The sequence below is a fragment of the Cetorhinus maximus genome, chromosome 26, assembly GCF_964194155.1.
Source record: "Cetorhinus maximus chromosome 26, sCetMax3.hap1.1, whole genome shotgun sequence".
NCBI classification, from domain to species: domain Eukaryota; kingdom Metazoa; phylum Chordata; class Chondrichthyes; order Lamniformes; family Cetorhinidae; genus Cetorhinus; species Cetorhinus maximus.
In genome coordinates this window covers 35,185,213-35,204,599 of record NC_135904.1, presented here as the reverse complement: position 1 = coordinate 35,204,599, position 19,387 = coordinate 35,185,213, and the positions used below count along the sequence as shown (strand labels likewise).

At 45.6% G+C, this 19,387-nt stretch overlaps 1 protein-coding gene across 1 annotated transcript in view; it reads left to right on the top strand.

Moving 5' to 3' along the window:
* Positions 1 to 7,020: 7,020 nt before the first annotated feature.
* The window catches only part of fah (fumarylacetoacetate hydrolase (fumarylacetoacetase)), a 53,265-nt gene continuing 40,898 nt past the window's right edge, over positions 7,021 to 19,387 (top strand). The window contains exons 1-4 of the mRNA XM_078530457.1: positions 7,021 to 7,237; positions 13,262 to 13,372; positions 16,711 to 16,832; positions 19,303 to 19,352. Coding sequence (XP_078386583.1) covers positions 7,157 to 7,237; positions 13,262 to 13,372; positions 16,711 to 16,832; positions 19,303 to 19,352 — 364 coding nt within the window. The 5' untranslated portion in view covers positions 7,021 to 7,156. The remainder of the gene's footprint in view (positions 7,238 to 13,261; positions 13,373 to 16,710; positions 16,833 to 19,302; positions 19,353 to 19,387) is intronic.

Below are 19,387 nucleotides of genomic sequence, written 5' to 3'. Positions count from 1 at the left end.
CTAACAGCACTGTGGGTGTACCTACACCACATGGACTGCAGCAGTTCAAGAAAGCAGCTCACCACCACCTTCTCAAGGGCAATTATGGATGGGCATTAAATGCTGGCCCAGCCAGCAACACCCACATCCCATAAATGAATTTTTAAAATTAGATTATGTGTCAACAGCATACGTACATAATGGTGACATATTGTGCCCGCTTTTGTCCAGGTTAATTAAACCTATAAAAGATACAAAACACTAGAGATGTTGGGTAGCTTAAGTCTTACTGAGGCTGGCATGAATGGTCAAGATGACATGCTCATGACCCCTCAATGTTGCATGTGAGTTATAATCGATGTCAATCTCATATGCACTGCATGCAGGTCTGCGCACGGTTCCCAGGGTGCATCCACGACTCCTATATCCTTAGCAGGTTTCAGATCCCTGACATCTTCCAGGATCAGAGAAGCTGCAGGGTTGGTTTCTCTGGGACAAGGGCTACTCACAGAGGACGTAGCTGATGATGCCTGTGCGGCGGCCTCAGGCTGCAGCAGAAAGACGATATAATGAGGCTTATGCCACAACCCTGATTTTGGTGGAGCAAATGACAAGCATTTTGAAAATGAAGCCCTGATGCCTCAACAGGTCTGGTGGAGCACTTCGATACAGTCCCCAGAGGGTGTCACGCATCATCGTAGTTTGCTGTGTGCTACACAACCTGGCGCTGCAATGGACGGAGGATCTGGCTGAGGAAGAGATGGAAAAGCTCCGAGTCTCCTCCAACAAGGAGGACATCAAAGGGGATGACGGTGATGAGGTCCTCGAAGGCGAGGTTGCCTGCGATGAGGTCATCGCACTGGCCAAATGAGGCAGGCGCACTTGGGAATCCCTCTTGGCTGCAAGATTCACGGGAGATGCAGTGAGGACAGTCCTGACATCCTCACCTTGCATCTGTGAACATTTGACTCCTGTGTGGCTGATGGCAGCACACAAACCCTCAGTGCTCAGGCTCATGTCATGGAGACGCAGTGGAGGCCCTAATAGCCACTAGACTCCAGGAGGATGATGATGACAGGCAGTGAGGACACTCCATAGATCTTCACATAGTCTCTGTGAATGTCTGACTCCTGTCTGGCTGAGGGCAGCTCGTTTGTGCTCTGTGATCAAGGTCATATCATGGAGACGCAGCCGGGAATCTTTAAATGCACTTGATCCCTTGTCAGCCTTCAGCACCTGTTCCCTTCAGGAGCACAGTGTCACCAGTCACAGATGCTGAAAAGATGGGGGCCAGCCCCACCTCAAAGGTGCTGAGAGCCACACAGAGAGAATGCACACAGGCACCTGCCCGTGACATTCTGGAAGCTACGACAAGCATCATCGAGGTGCAGGCACCAGTAATGTGTCCAATAAGTGTGAGGCCAGACCATCACTTTGGTCTGAAGGTTACGCACTGCACAGGGAAGAGGCCGTGGACTGAGACACCTGCCTTTATCTTGAGCAGGAACCAAGGTTTCACATCTGAGTGACACAAACACTGCTCATCAGAACAAGGAGCCATAGGCAGGGTGACATTGTTGGGAGTTTATTTACAATTGTCGACATTATGTATAAGTAATTAACACCCATACACTCATGCCCATGCGGTGAAACTGCATTTTCTTAACCTTCCTAACCCTGCCACTACATCTTGGTGCTCTCCTGGCATCCACAGTGGAGGTAGAGGCAGCCTGCTGACTGCTACGCCCTGTCTGTGATGACTTTAGCGTGCATCCTCTGGAGGGCCGAGACCTTGAGGGCCCCATCCTGTTTTGGGTGTCCTGCTGTGGCCAGCTGCACCCTCCTTGGCCTGTGGAGCTGGAGCTGCTATGGTCACAGGAAGAGGGGATTCGAATGGGCCGGACACTCCCGGAGACACCTGGGTGGATGGCCCCAGGCTGTGCACCTGCTGACCCTCCTCCATATGGGTGCCCAAGGGCCCCTGGCTGAGTCCGTGAGCAGAAGGGGTAGCTGGAGTGAGACCGAGTTTCCCCACACCCCTCTCACGTACACACTGTTGGAGGCCAATTATGACACCAGCAATAGAGTTCAGCCCACGCAGCAGAGCAGGACTGATGTCCTGGATCAAGAGCCGCCATCCTACCAGTGTTGACCTTGGTGCGTTGACATGTCGGCGCTATTACCTCAGCCTGGAGGCAAACAGGTTCCCCCATTGTGCCTTGCAATCTGAGGAGTGCAGCGGACATCCCTTCCTGATGTTCCCGAGCTTGCCTTTACAGCCCCAGCAACTGATGTATGACCGTCTCCAGAGGCTCCTCATTTGCCTCAGACTCAGCAGATTTCTGGCCACCAACAGTCGCCCGAGTGCCAGGGACCTGGGAAGTCGCTGCCTCTGCCTGCTGTGGATCAGACAGGGCGATGTGCTCACCGGATTGTGATCCCAAGGCTACTCTAGAACCACTGTGGTGTCTGTCTCTGCACTGGTGGAGGGTGTGGGTGAGCGCTGAGATTAGTCTTCGATTAGGGTGTCATCAGACTCTTCTTCGGAGGTGTCTTTGGGGCTTGAATCGAGGATCTGGGTTGTGGGCTCCCTTGGCTGCTTCACAGATGTGCCTGCGAAACAAGGAGAGATAATTAGTGCATGGCAGGAGACTGCAGACCAGGGGAACTCACTCACAGTCTGATGGATGTTGCACTGCTGGACCTTCACTTGGTACAGCACTGCCGATCTCACCGTCAGCACAGGAACAGTCCAGATCCTCACCGGCCAGCTGGATGGCTCTGTTTTCAAAGTCTGTGAGGACCTTGATGTCAGACATTCTCCACCAGTCTGTGACCTCTCCCTCTTGTTGTGAGCCAGCCTGTCCTGCAGGAAGACAGATGGAGGATGCCTGCCAGGTCAGAGCAGAAGGATGTCTGGCATGTGTGGATGGTGAGTGATGCCATGGACAGGATGAGGACACGATCCACAGGGCAGATGAAGGTGTGTGTGAGAGAGTGAATGGTGATGTCTCTTGTATTGGCAGTGGGTGAGATATCAGTGGATGTGTGATGGGTTTGTGAGTGTGTGAGTTGAGAGTGATGAGAAGAGTGACTTACCCTGGCGGAACAGAGGAGATGATTCATCCTCTTTCAGCACTGGGTGGCTGTCCTCTTTTGCAGGGTGTTGACACTGCTACCGCCTCCCGTGCTGGATTTGTCACTTTGGTTGCTGGTCTTTGCCCAGAGTTGGGGTAGAGGACTGCATGGCAGGTTTCCACTGCTTCCAGTAGGCGCCCGAGGGAGACGTCACTAATTTAAGGGCAGCGTGTTTCCCTTTGGCAGCCACGACTTCCCAGCAGCTTCCGATCGCTTAGAGAGAGAGCTCGATCTGTGCAGGGGCGCCCTCTAAATATAGTGCCCAGATCGCTGAAGACCTGAGCTGACATTAGGGCAGTCGAATCAGAGGCTTCCCTGCCATGATCCAACCTGTTTCCTGTGAATGCTTTATTAATGAGGCAGGACGTGCCAGGAAGGGTGAAAACCCATCATTGCAGCCAGCATGTAAAGTGACTTTTCTCACACCCAACTGCTGCACTTGGTGCAAATCTGGGTCGAATCCACCCAGCGTTGAAACAGTGTCAGGAGGAAAACCTGTGTCTCGGACAGGAATTGGAGGATGCACGTGGAGCACTCCACGAATCAATTGAGCTGCCTTCCAGGGAGACGGATCATAGCCTGTGTCAAGTAGAGATTGAGCAGTTGCAAAAGAAACTAGGAAGACAGCAGGCAGTAATTTTAGCAGTGATGACTTGGACCCAGAATTCAGTTGATGCGATGAGAGGGTTGGAATATAGTGGAGATAGTATGGAGATAGAGAGTTCTCCTCCTTCAAAGGCTTCAGCTCCATTCACAGTAGTACAGGCACAACGTGAGATGATTCCTCACAGAGGAATAGTGGTGTACAGGATGACTTTGAACAGTTTGACACCTAATGCATTACAGGCTTATGTTCAGAAGCTGGGGACTGTTGAGTAAGGGACTTGACGCAGTATTAGCATTTCAGGCTGGGCCACCCAGAGTTAGAGGAAGAGGATATTAAGAGAAAAATTCTTGCAGCTTGCAGTTCAGGATTTAAGACGGGACTTCATCCTGATATATATCAAAGAACAGCAAATGAAGTATTATAGCAGCCCTTAAAGGAATAGGTGTTGAGAAAATGGATGTTAGTGAAAAGATGAGGTCTTGTAAGCAGGGAGCACGGGAGCATCGAGGAGCATTTGTCCGATGGTTATATGGGTTCCATGTGTTATTGCAAGGCCAGCCTCCTCCCACACTGGCAGCAGAATTTGACCTGGAGCACTTTTCTAAAGCAGATCAGGCCAGAGTTAGAGGCAGAAAAGTTCCAGTATAGAGTCCAAATCCCTACAGCAAGAAGTAGCGCAGCAATTGGGAATGTGCCGTGCAATGGGCAATAAGTGCTGCCATTGTTGGTGATGCTAGAAACAAATTAAAATAAATGTTCCTGTGACATGATTCCATTGTTATTGGACCCTTGTTGGAATCCATTCCATTGATAGTTCTATAGGATGACTTTGGAATCAGTTCTTTTGAGACTCCTCTGAGAAGGGATGAAGTCAGCCTCATGACCAAGTACATCTCTGTCAAACACCCTTAAATGACAGCTCAGATTAAGCAGTTGGCCATGAGTGAGCCTACCACGTGGCATTGGACTTCAATCTCTAAAACATCAGGGTGATTTGTTAGTTGTGGGCTGGTTTGATAAGGTCCTTGGCACTATGATGCAGACACATTTCTCTCAAATAGCTGTGCAGAAATTGGGACTTGGAATATAAGTCCCTGGAGAGCATTCCATGTAGGATTGTGTGAGAACTTCTCTGCCGCTTCTCTCCACTAGTGCAATCACAATTTTGATAGGGCATGCTGTGTGTCTATGATGTAGTGAAGGGGAATAGTGGCAATACACTCTTATTTTATGGGAGATGTGGTACTCCACATGCCACTAAGGAAGAACTCCTGGAGCCCGCTGCCCAACTAACAATGGTTCCAATCAGCATTTGTCTGATATCCAACTTGTGTCTATTCCTCTTGGGGACAGAGGCAGTGAGGTAAGTAGCAGCATCCAGTTGGCTCCAAGATGTCACTTGATTGGAACAGCATCAATCCAATAGCAGACTTGTTAATCTGATACCTGATCTAGTGTTCTGGAATACTGTTAATAATTGTTTTCACCTGGGCAGTCACTGAGGTGTTGGTTTCACCCTTCCCCACTTCAGGGTCAATGTCCTAATGGGCAGGAAGTCCTAGCTGGATGACCAGTCGGAAACTCTAACCTAGTAAACTGTACAGTTTTAGCCAGTCAATCTCTTGCCAGTATATGCTAATTTTTGGGCTTTGATCCCTACCTGGAGAAATTGTGGACTCTATCAGAAAAACAGCAGCTCGATCTCAAACTTATTGAATTGTTAGAAGTTGCAGAAAAGGCAAACAAGCACTGGCTTTAATATATCTGAATTTTTAAAAAAACCTTTGATAAGATAGACTCCTGACTTAGGTTAGAACTAAGTCTTGTAGGTAACAATGTTGGCAGTCAAGGTGCCAAGGCTTTGGCTTTAATGCTGAAAAGGAACACCATCCTTGAGGAGCTGTGTCTTCAGGAGAACAATTTAGTTGACGAGGATATGCTTCACTTTGCAGAAGGACTCCAGAACAACTCCAGCTTGAAGGTTCTCAAGCTGGCTAATAAAAATAAATAACCGGAGAAGCCAGGGAATAAGTAGCAGGATGGATAGCAAGCTGACTACAAAACAGGAAGTTGAGAGTAGGGGTTAAATGTAGTTACTCAGACTGACAAAAGTTAGGAAATGGTGTTCCGCAAGGTTTGGTACTGGGATCATTATTGTTGCCATTTACATAAACAATTTGGATTCAGGAATCGGAAGTACTATTTCAAACTTTGCAGATGCACCAAATTGGAGAGTTGGAGTTATTGCAAAGAAGGACTGCGTGAAACTACAGGTACATTCATAAACATTCAGAATTTATGAGTAATTGGCAAAATTAACTTCACAATAAATAAGTCTGAGGTGTTACCTTTTAGTAGGAAGAATATGGAGGCCATATACTCCGTACAAATAGAATTAGAAATCGAGGAGCGGTGCGCTCTGAGGGTGAAAATACACAAAACACAAAATATAGCAACCGAGGTTTTAAGGGTTCATTTCTCAAGGGATGGAATTGAAAAGCAGAGAAGTTAGAGTAAACTTGTATAGAATCTTTGTTAGCAAACACTTGGAGCACCGTGAACAATTCTGGTGTCCATATTATAAAAATAATATAGAGGCACTAGAGAAGGTGCAAAAAAAAATGCTAGAATGGTGCCAGAACTGAGGGGTTCTGCCCATCAGGAAGGATTGAACAGGCTGGGATACTTATCTCCAGAAACAAAAAGACCAGGAGGTGACCTGATAAGGTTCTTTAAGATTACGAAAGGCTTTGACACAATAGTTGTAAAGTTGTGATGTTGCTAGTTAAAGTGAGATCAAACCAGGGGCCATAATATGAGGCAGTAACAAATAAACCCAATAGGGAATTCAGGAGAAACTTCTTTACCCGGAGAATGATAAGAACCACCAGGAATTGTTGGAGACCGGCATGGATGCATTAAGGAGAAGCCAGATTAAACACATAAGGAGGGAAAGGGTCTGCTACTGTCTTTAAAGATGAGGACGTGTGGGAAGAGGCTGGAGTGGAACATAAACACAAGCATGAAGCGGATGGGCCGAATGGTCTGTTTCGGTGCTGTAATGCTACGTACCTATTGTAAATGTTAAGTATGCTGCACAATGTCACACATGAGACTAATAGGAAATAAATTCACCCCCTAAAAATGTTTGTTTCCTATCATTATATTCCAAGTATAAAATTAATGTGGAGTTTAGTGTCTTAGAGTTGGGCGGGGATTTTCAATGCCATCTAACCGGGTTGCACTTTGTATCTTCTCAAACTGATTAGTATTAAGTGCGGGCACAGATCAAACACATTGTGCAAGTGGACTCTGGGCAGCTGCTGACTCTGGGCGTTTTCGCTGCACTGACACTGGTATTGGCTCTGTTAACTGTTAAACTTTGACACGGCGGAGAACCGCAGTCATTCGCTCCGATTCTCAACTCTAAACATGTCTTTCGTGAAAGTAGCAGAACACTCGGATTTCCCGATCCAGAACCTCCCGTTCGGTGTGTTTTCCACTGCGGACAACGTAAGTGAGTCGAATGTATTAGAAGGGGGGATGTCAGTTTCAACCAGTGCAGCAACGTGACTGAAATTGACAAACTTTAACCTGGACTTTTCAACAACTTTAAACCCAGTGTAGCACTGGAAACCTTCCGGCGGTTTTTATTATAAGTTCTTCTCCGCAATGTTGACACATGAATGATAATCCTCAGATGGGGTATGAAAGCCCTTGGGTGTTGGTACACTCTCAGTGGTTGTGTTATTTTCTGGTCGGTTTGTTTTGTTTGGGAACATGCCCTATAAAAGTGCCTGGTTCCCTGTACAATGTTCAATCAACTATTGAGCATCAGAACTTACATTTATATAGCGCCTTTCACATTTTCAGGACATCCCAAAGTGAAATTGTTGTAATGTAGGCCGCCTACTTAATTGGTCACAAGAAGTTCCCAGAAACAGATAAACAATCATCTGTTTTAAGTGATATTGGTTGCAGCATAAATATTGGCCAGTACACCAGGAAGAACTCCTCTGCCCTTCGAACTAGTGCTGTGGAATAGTGGATGTCCACCTAAGAGGGCAGTGGAGCCTTGGTTTAATATCACATCGAAAATGTGGCTCCTCTAACAGTCTCCCACAGTATTGTACTGGGAGTGTGAGTCGAGGTGAGAGGCTACTATCGGGCCTTAGAGCTTCTGTCTGATCTTCAGGTTCCCTACCAATGTCGCCATTGTATAATTGGCCTCACCTGGGAGTGATACAGAGAGGATAAAGCCAGGGTAAGGCTGGATAGTGTGGAGCAGGAGGGCATGCGCTCAGGTACAAAGACATATAGCCGCTGATTATCATTGCCCATTTTAGAATGTTTTAGATGGAATGAAGAGACATCTCAGGCATCTCTAGTGGTTATTTTTGGGAAGGCATACTATAGGTCTCTGACTGCAGGAGGTCAACTGTTCAAAGTGCAAGAGGAACATGAGCAATTGGTCAGAGAATTCACAAGGTTTTGCATCAGTATCAGAAACTTATTGTGAAAAAACTTTTGGCAATGTGGGCAAGAGAGCATTCATAGAAATTTACATGTATTTAAAGAAAGATACCACTGTATGGATGCTGGAACTGTATAAAACACTGATTAGGCCACAGCTGGAGTATTGTGTGCAGTTCTGGTCACCACATTATTGGAAGGATGTGATTGCACTGGATAGGGTGCAGAGGAGATTTACCAGGGGAAGAATTCTCCCCCCATCGATGGGGGGGGAGAATTCAAGATTGGGGGCGATTGGGGGCGTGCTGCCACTTTACGTGGGCAGGCCAAATAAAGCTCACCCAGCATGACGTTCGCCGGGAAGTGCTATGCACTCCCTGTGCAGGTGGGGGGGGATTCCCTCAGCTGAGAGTGCGCTCTTTCATGCGTGCCTGTGAAAGAGCGCACTGATCTCCCTGAGGCTAAGTGCTGCCTCAGGGAGAACGGCGCCAAAGTTAAAAACGGTGAAGGGGCAAAAATAAAATTTCCCTGATGTGTCCCCTCATACGACACTGTCACCATGAGTTGGGACATGTCTACCACTTTTAATCAAACCTTTATTAAATTTTTAAAATCCCTCATGAAACCCCATCCCTCTGGTTGATGAGGTTTCATACTTTATCTGAAGCCTGCCAGGGCTCCCGGCCTGCCCGCCAACCTTAAGGTTGGACGGGCAGGTCCATTAATTATTTCAATTAGTTTTTAAATGGCCTCAATTGACAGGTCGGCGAGCGCACAGCTGATTCGGCTGCACCCCCGCCCGACCTGAAAATGGAAATGACGCGGGATGACATCGGGAGTTCCACCCACATTGGCAAGCGGGCCCTGCCCCCCTGCTTACCGACCTAAAGATCCTGGCCCACAATGCTGCATGGGCTGGAGGGTTTGAGCTATGAGGAAAGATTGGATAGGCTGGGGTTGTTTTCCTTGGAGCAGCGAAGATTGAGAGGGGACCTGATAGAGGTGTATAAGATTACGGAGGGCACAGATAGGGTGGTTGGGAAGGCACCTTTTCCATTAGTAGAGGGGTCAATAACCGGGGGCATAAATTTAAGGTAAGGGGTAGAAGGCTAAGAAGGGAGTTGAGGAGAAATTTTTTCACCCGGGGGTGGTGGGAGTCTGGAGCTCACTGCCTGAAGGAGTGGTTGAGTCAGAAACTCTCGTAACATTTAAGAAGTATTTAGAAATTCACTTGTGTTGCCATAGCCTCCAGGGCTACTGGCCAAGCGCTGGAAAATGGGATTAGTGTAGTCAGATCTTTGTTGACCAGCATGGACATGATGGGCCAAATGGCCTCCTTCTGTGCTGTAAACATCTCTGAGTCTATGAATCGCGTGCAGGCTAAGCACAGGTCTTTGTTTTCCAGTCAGTGTTGTGAAGCTAGTCTATAACTTCTGTCTGCCGACACTGCACTGATCTTAACAGATGCTCGTCGGAGAGCTGTGTCAGTAGAATGATGATGATGTCCTTGGATTGCTATCAGGAAGCCGACCTGATCAGCAATCATTGTCAGAAAAGTCAACCGGATCTTAAAAATTATTGGAAATAACGGTTACTGCTGAAAATATGTTAATTATTTACAACTTTACATGAAACACGACTTAAACAAAGGCAGGAATGACAGCTCCACATTCCTGGGTACATGTTTTAGACGGGACAGAGAGGTGGTTGAAAAGAGGGACAGGGAGTGGGGGAGGGTGTCACCAAATTGGTTAAAGAGACAATTACAACTGTGCGGTGGGATAATATACTGGAAGGAGCATCAAACGAGTTCATATGGGCTGAACTGAGGAACAGAAAAGGGGAAATCACACAGCTGGGAGTGTAAAATAGATCCCCAAACAGTCAAAGGGGGATAGAAAAGCAAATATGTGTGCAAATTGCTGAGAAGTGCAGACACAATAGGGCAGTAATAATAGGGGATTTAAGCTACCCAAATATTAACTGGGATAAATTCAGTGTAAAAGGCATAGAGGGCCTGTAATTCTTAAAATGCATTCAGAGAATTTTTCTAAACAGAAGATAGCAAGTCAACAAGAGAAGGGCCACTTCTAAAATTTAGTTTTAGGAAATGAATCTGGGCAGATAGACAAGGTACCTGTAGGAGAACAAGCTAGTAATCATAATTTGGTTATTTTTAGAGTCGTTATGGAGAATAGACCAAGAGCAATTTTACTAAACTGAGATGTGGTTTGACAAAAGTGGGCTGGAAACAGTTACAGGAGTTGAAGGTAAATCTGTGTCTGAGCAGCAGGAGGTATTCGAGAAGGAGAGAGAGAGAGTTCAAAACAAATGTGTTCCCAGACAGAAAAAGGGTGGGTCTCCCAACTCTGGTGTCTCCTGGATGCCAAAGAGCACGCAGAAAAAGATAAGGCCAAAAAAAAAGGAAGCTTGTGATTCCAATACTGTAGGAAGCCGAGAGGAGTATAAAAATAAATTTAAAATGAAATTTAGAAAACAAAGTGCATTAAAAATATTGGCAAGTAAAATCAAAGAAAACTCAAAAATATTTCATAAACACAGAAAGAGCAAAAGGATAACTAAGGAAAGAGTAAGGCCAATTAGAGACCAAGGAGTGCAGAGGTGCAAGATGTGGGTGTGATTCTTAATGAGTATTTTGTATCTATATTCAGAAGAAAGAGGGGAACGATGCTGTAGTTAAAAGGAGGGGTGTGAAGAATTAGATGCTATAGACATAGGCACATGCATCAACATCCTGGGGATTACCATTGACCAGAAACTTAGCTGGACCAGCCATATAAATTCTGTGACTAGAAAATCATGTCAGAGTCTAGGAATCCTGCATTGAGTAACTCACCTCCTGACTCCCCAAAACCTATCTACAAGGCACAAGTCAGGAGTGTGATGGAATACTCTCCACTTGCCTGGATGAGTACAGCTCCAACAACAGTCAAGAAGCTCGACACCATCCTGGACAAAGTATTTCACATGACTGGCACCCCATTTAACCCCTTAAACATTCACTCCTTCAACTACTAGTGCACAGTGGCAGCAGTGTGTACCACCTGCAAAGATGCAGTACAGCAACTCACCAAGGGTCCTTCGACAGCACCTTCCAAACCCTCTGCCAATTGGAAGGTCATGGGCAGCAGGCACATGGGAACACTGCCACCTGGAAGTTCCCCTCCAAGCAGACACCAACCTGATTTGGGACTATATTGCCTTCCCTTCACTGTCGCTGGGTTAAAATCCTGGAACTCCCTCCCTAACAGCACTGTGGGTGTACCTACACCACATGGACTGCAGCGGTTCAAGAAGAACCAAAAATCAAGAATCAACCACCATCTTCGCAAGGCAAATTAGGGATAGGTAATAAATGCTGACCTTGCTAGTGATGCTCATATCTCAAGACGAATTATAAAAATGTAGAGAATAATCTTGTCAGCTGCTGATTGTACCTGTCCTCAGTGCTCATACAGCTTTAGTAATTCAATCATGTGATGTCCTTCAAATCCAGGTCCTGGTTTCATTCATTTATTCAATAATAAGTATATCCTGGTTCAGATGAATATTATTGCCTAAACGATATTGATAAGATTGCATACCTTTGCTAAGGGCCCATTCGGAACACTGCACAATATCAGATCACTACACGTGATTAAGGCCATTTCACGTCTCATGATTCAGCTGTCTAGAATGACCACAACATCCAAATGTTTGCAGGGTTTTATATCTCCAAGTATAATTCCAAGCTTGTATAAAAGCAGCTCTCTGACATAAGGATCTCCATTTACCTTTTGCCAGCCATACTTTACTTAATTTTACTTTACTTGGTAACTCATTGGTCATTCACTAGGTGCTTTGAGACTATTCAGACAACCATGTAAAATCACACATTGGCCAGACCCCTTGGGTTATCACTGCCTTGCTAGTGCCACCTGAATCCCAATAACAAATAGTTTAATTACACAGTGTAAGGCAGCCCTATAACTTTTACTTTTCCCCAGTGCCATAGCAATTCACTATGTCAAGATTTCTAATCTTGGACCGCTTATGGGAGAACATTTTGGAACTGGTGGTGCATGGAAAGGACTCAGTCGAGCATTTTCTGAAGGCACTTCTGTCGTATTCTCCGCAAACGAGCTGTCTTAATTTGAGAAGATAACCTAGCATTTTAAGGCTCATTACTGCTAGTCAAAATGTAGCTGTATGTAAAGGTGAGTTATACATGCACAGATTGAAAGCGGCTACATTCTCAATGTTAGAGTACTTGGCACTGTGGGAAATTGCACAAAAAGTAGGTACAGAACACAACTGGGCAGAATTGAGCCAGTGGTGTGTTTTTGGTGATTTCAGACAGCTGCTAAGGTGTTTTCCCTCCCTCCCAGTTTTTTATTGTCCCTCCCCAGAAGTCCTCACTGACGTCGGTCACATTTCACTGCTGGCGGTGCCAATCTGCTACCTGATTTGATTTTGTACCTAAACCTAGTTGATGAAAGTAGCGGGATATCTGGCCATGTGACACATTGCAGCCCAGCCCAGTCAAGTCCTGTCTAACTCAGTTTTGTTCTCTCCTGTCCAGGCCAGACCAGCACAAACCTTGTCAAGTCTTGTGCTGCTCAGCCTGATCTAGCCTTGTCAAGTGCTCTGAGCTGAGTCCAGTGCTACCCTGCCCAGCCTAGCCCAGTCCCGTCTTGTCCTTGTCAGACCTTTAAAGTGCTTTCGAGCAGGGTCATTGGATTGTGATCGGGAGTTCTGGGTCCCATTTTTCTAATTTATTGTGGCCTGTATTAGCACTGTGTCTGCTTCGGACTAATTCAGCACAGGGTGTGCATGGACCTTCTTTAACTGAACGAGTGAGGGGCCCCCAGATGAATGTGTGAAATGTTCAGCAGCAGAAATTTATATAATAGGGAATGGTGGAAATGGCAACACAGAGAGAGACCATTAACTGTATTGAACTTGTCCTAAGGTGAGCTCTCAAATAGGAACTGTCAATCTTCCCGTTCAATACTTATCTACTTCCATTTTTGATTGATCTCTGCTTTCTTTTTCTCCTTCCAGCCTACACGTAGAATTGGCGTTGCCATTGGAGACCAGATCTTAGACCTCAGTGTTGTTAAACATCTCTTCACTGGCTCAGTTCTCTCCAAACATCAGCATGTATTCACCCAGGTAATGTGCACCAATTGCTGGAATTAGTGGCTTTGTTTCATTCTGTGAAGTAAGTTATAGTCCCTTTGAACCCATTTAAAACCTTGGTAATTGTTGAGATACTCCTGACTGAAAGAAAGAACTAGCACTTTTCACAATCTCAGGATGTCCCAAAGCCAATTAAGTGCTTTTCTGAAGTGTAGTCACAGTTGCAATGTAGGAACCACAGCAATCAAACCATACAACAGCAGCAAGGGGTAATGACCAGCCGACCTGCTTCAGCGATATTGATTGAGAATAAATATTTGGCAGGATCATCATAATCACTACACCATCCTGACTTGGAACTATACTATATCGCCGTTCCTTAACTGTGGGGAGTATTCCATCACACTCCTGACTTGGGTCTTGTACCAACTGGAGGGTTATCTTCAGGCAAATTATCATTTATTTCATTAGCAAACATCAAAGAAGATTGGAGAGAAAGAAGGAAGGAGCTGTGATCTCAATGTGATGGAGGCTAATATTTGAGGTCGCACCACCTGGAGTGGAGCCTCATCCTCCAACTTGGGCTTGTCACCTACACAGTGGGTCAGTTGGTCAACACCAACATCTGCCCAAATGCTTTCAATTAATTCAGCCTATTCATGATCACCAACACTACTTTTGCTGCCTGAAATACTTGTTGTCATATCATGTTGTAGCATGTTGCCACATGATGCTTAGGTCCTTGAGTAACCTACGATCATCAGCTACAACAAGTCAGGAGCCACTGAACACACTCGAGACTGAAGACTCAACTTTGCTCAATGCTGGAGACTTGATGGGATTAGAAAATGCTGAATCAATGCTTTTAGAGACTGGTGTTGAAGATCTGTTTAAATCCCTTGATGATGACAATTCATTTGCACGAATCTGCAATGAGAAATTGTTGGCACCAAAGGATTATCAGCATCTAACAGAACTGAATATTTCTGTAATCCACAGGCAGTCTAACAACAGCAACTTATATTTGTTTTTAACATCTTTAACATCTTTAACATCCTGCTTATAGGAGTGATTTCAGAAAAAAATTCAACACAGTCACAGCAAAGAATATGAGGACAAATGACCAAAAGCTTGGTCATAGGGCAGGTTTTAGGGAGCATATTAAAGGGGGAGACGGCAGTGGAGATAGTTAGAAAGAAAATTTCAGAGCTTAAAGTCAAGGTAGCTGATGGAGTGAAGGAAGTTGGGGATGTGGTGCAAGGGGCCAGTATTAGAGGAACACAGAAATCTCAGAGGGCTACGGTTGAAAACTCACCTGAGGGCTAAGATTTTGAGCAGTGTGAAACCGGGGAGACAAGTGAGGAGCTGAGGGAGTGGGGGACGCTGGAAAGGAGGTGAGGAGTTGGGGGGATTGTGGCGCCAGGTCAGGGGTGGACGAGCAGAGCAAATGTGGGGCCCAGGGTAAGTCCTAAATTATGAAAGATGTACAAGCTCTCCCAGTACCCTGTGCTGTAATCAAATAGAACTAATGTCTCTGTATCTGTCACGTCTAATTCTCATCCATAGCAGTTTAAACATAAGGATTCTGGATGTTCTTCCCTAGCTCCTGTGCTGAGGCTCTCTCTCCATCAGATTGTTTAACTTTCTGTCTGTCTAGACTTCATTCGATGCAAGTTATTGCAACATAAGACTGCAGCTCCTTCATTTCTCCAAACACATTCCTTTTTACTTCTTATCTCATTTTGATTTCTTTCAATTCATAAACTGGTCTCAAAAAGCACACTTGGGCTCAAAACCTGACACCCTGTAATGACAGGAAGGAGCTTGGAAGCAGACACAATTCGCCTCAAGTTCATATCATCATTACAATATATATCTGCTTGACTTGGAGGGTTTTACTCTGCGTACAAGGATTTGCAAACATTGTCAATTATCCAGTGTCTCACTTTACAATCTTCAACAAACATCATCACATCATCGCAGGCAATGATTGACCAGTGTTAATAGACAGTGAAGAATGTCCTCTTATTACCTTTAATGAGAATGTAATTCTACAGGCTCACAGGATCACACAGCGTTTAGTCAGGGCAGACCACACAGTGGAAGATATCCTCAAACACTCCCTCTTGAACCTCAAAACTGGAAGATCCTCCCAAAGATAATTCAGGCCCTTTTCAGAATGTAGCGTGTCCAGATATAACGCTTTTTACTTCTCTAGACAGACACCAGCTCTTGTAGCTCTGCACTTGAACACAAGCCATGATAGTTTGGAGATATGAGCATCTCACATTATCTGAAACTTTAGGATTTCAATGTCTGTTTCCTGATTCCGCAAGTAATTTTAAAAATATGAGCAGAGTTATGGGGCTGGATTTTCAATCAGGGTGGGGACCAGAAATGGGTCTGTTGTGGGTCCTGACCCCACATGAGATGTTTTAGATACACCCGTCACAATTTTCAGTGCTCCTGCTGATTAAAGGCCAGGGAGTGGTCTCACCATTCAATCAGGGGTGGTGAGTGGGTTCCCAATGCTGGACGGCCAATGGGAGGTGCTCCAGCACTCAGTGATCAGCAGGCCCACTGGCCGAGGTGGGGACAGCCAATCTGAGCATGAAGGCTACGACAGAGAAGGTCAGCTAATGTTTTGTTTTTACTTTCTGAAAAGCCACAGCTGCCTGGCCATGATTCTAGAGGGGCAACCCCTCCAGGGGTGGCCAGTGACCACAGCTGTTTCCCAGCAGCTGTCATGGGTTCATTTTGGGGGTGGGGGTCCCTCACATGATCTATCAACTCAGCCCCCATTTCCACCCTGGAGCCACCATATGAGCAGCCAGCATTGTCGACTGGGAGTCCCAGTCCGCACAACAATGGGATCTTAATAGATCCCCTAATTAACACCAGTTGGCTTCAATTGGCATCAGAAGCATGTATGATGCTGATGTAATAATGATGCCAGACCACATGACTGAGAAGTAAGAGTGATCTGGGAGGAAGTAAAGCTCCAACCTCGTGTAGAGATCCAAATGTGTAAATTCTTGCTGTAAATAAAGAGTAATGGTTTTGAGAAACTACAGACTCGAGCAGCATATTTTGGGAGAATAGACAATTCCCAAAACCCCCGTCTAGACCCTGACCACACAATGAAACATCTACCACTCATGAAATCTGCCAGTTGGTTTCCAAAGTTTGTATAAGAAGGGAGAGTTCTTCTCTATATCCATTGAATCAGTTATTTGCAATGAAAATGTGTATTAGACTCATAGAATCACAGAAAGAGGCCATTCTACCCATCGTGCCTGTGCCATGTAGTGTCAATTCCTGCAGTTCTGTGAAACTAATGATTTTCAAAATTTGCCCGGTGTGTCTTGCAGCCAACTCTTAACCCCTTCATGGCCCTTGGCTGCGAAGCCTGGAGGGAAGCTCGAGCCTTTCTCCAGCAGCTCCTGTCAGCTGACGAATCCACGCTACGGGATAACAAAGAACTGAGGAAAAAGTAAGAAAGTTTACGTGGAAATGTAAAAATTAATATTTTAAATTTAGTGTTGAGTAACCTGGATGAGCATTGGTTGACAAAAAAAATGCACTTTGCTGGAGCATCTACTGATTGGTTGGCAGGTTATTCTAGGGCAATGTATCAATTCAGGAGAAATGTAGTCCCAGTGTAAATCCTTTATAACAACAACTGGCATTCATATAGTGCCTTTAACATATCAAAACACCAAAGGAACGTTATTACATCAATGTTTACACTGCATCACATAAAGGACATGAGCACCGTTGACTAAAAGCTTGATCGCAGAGGTAGGTTTTATGGATTGTCTTAAAGGAGGATAGAGAGAGAGGCACGGAGATGCTTAGGGAACAAATTCCGGAGTTTAGTCCCTGCACAGCTGAAGGAACAGCAGCCAGTGGCGCAGCGAGGAGGCTTGAAAAGATACATTTCTCTCAGGCCAAAATCCTTTCTAAGGAGCGTTTGTGCCTAAGGAGAGCATCAGGACCTTTATATTGACCCAAAGCTACAATTCAGAGGTAAGATGCAGGTCTTTAAGGTGGGGCATATGTTGGAAGCAGCTTCACCCGTGTTCATACATGACATTTTTACATGCGGCGAGGATAACCCGGTGTGTGGAAGAGGCCAGAATTGGAAAAGTGCAGAGATCTCGGATGGCTATAGGGCCGTGGGAGGTTACAGATATAGGGAAGGACAAGGCCTTTAGAGGGTTTTGTAAACAAGGGTGAGAAGTTTTAAATTGTGGCACTGGCGGAAAAGAAGCTAACATAGGTCAGCAAGCATGGGAGTGATGGGTGAGTGGGACTCGGGGCAAGTAAGGATGCGGCCAGCAGAGTTATGGATGAACTCAAGTTAATATAGGCTGCAGGATCAAACTTTTAGGTACATTGGTGCACAAACACTGCCCTCTATTCAGTTTCTTTTTAGTAAAAAAATCATAGGGTCAACTCAAGATGATGTGGATCCTCTCCAATGAACATGAGAACAAGTAGGCTGGGAGATGAGATCCCCTTAAGATTTTGGCTTTTTCACCAAAACCTTTACCGTTCGTTTAGAGTAAAAACACCCCCTGATCCTGTCCTGCTCCTCACATACAAAGATATTGTTCGAACTCTTTACACGGCAGCAGACAATGATCAGGGAGGGACAGAGGAAAGACAGGCTAGCTGATCAGTGAGAAGGCACAGAGGGAGTGCTGAGGGAGTGAGGTCCAGAGGGTGGGAGCGTAGCAGCTAAAGAATCATGTACTGACTGTGGAGCACGGGGGTGGGAAGTGAAAAATGGGCGGGTGTTGGGGAAGCAGAGGGAAGGGGAGGTTGTGAAGGACAACACAGTGCCCTTTAATCTTCAACTGAAATGTGCCCTACCTGATGGACCTGCATTTCACCTATATTTGTAGCTTAGTTCAATATAAGGGTCCTGACTCTCTTTATAAAAGGTTTTGTCTGGCCTGAGAGAAATTTCTCCAGGAGCTTTCTGTCTGTCTTCTCCCAAGATCCCCCATTCCACAGGGACTGACCACAGTCACTAAGGCTCACATCCTGAGGGGATTATTGTATCCAGGAGGCAGCACAATGCCACCGTGTTACCATGTCATTTGGACACTGTTTCCAGTTCCTGAGTGACGGGGTCTGCACAGTCTCCGAGAAACCCCTAAAAGTGGATATTAAATGCGGAGTAATGACAACCCAGTGTTTCACCATCCTTTCTTTCTCAGCTCTGCACCAGCAAACTCTGGGAGCAAAGTATGGGGGAGAGCAAACCTTAATTAGCATGAAATGTAGGAACTGATATGGGGCTAATGCTGAACTCTGATCTTGAGCACTGAGTTGCTGGCTTCATATAAAAACAAAGCCTCTCATGTGAAGTATTGCTTTCATGATGATGGGAGCCCATTGTGTCTGATTAAAGCCCTAAGGCCACACCAATCCAGGGTGCTCTCCTACTGTCAATAGGGCATGAAACATGGCGGGTGCTGCACATTACTGAGAGTTTTCTTGAGAGCCTGTTTGGAATGAACTACCCAAATACAGGGACACACACCCAGGGAGACATAGCTAGGGAGTAGGAAACTCCTAGGCTGAGGGTTTCTCAACCTTGACCTGTGACCCTCGAGGTGGACTCAGTGAGAGGAGGCCTCCAGCCTGGAAGAAGTGGTGTCACTGGGGACTAAGTTGAGACTATGCCATCCAAGAAGGCGAGAGCTGCCAATCCTCCAAAAGCAGCCTCTTTTTAAGTGAACCAATGAACTCCAGGGAAGTATTGCTCCAGTCTTCCAAACAGTGAGAAGATGGCAGTTCTAATCACCAGCTAATTCATTTTATTCATAAGTATCGGTTTTAACTTGAATATTAGGCAGTATTTGTGAAACAAATGCACCAAGGTTCTGACTTTGAGAGCAATGAAACTGGACATAGTTGTGTATTTCTATAAACCCTCTGTTGTTTTACAGAGCATTTGTGCCCCAGTCTTCAGCCAGCATGCATCTCCCTGCACATATCGGTATGTTGGAACTCTAACTATCATTTAATTGCTGG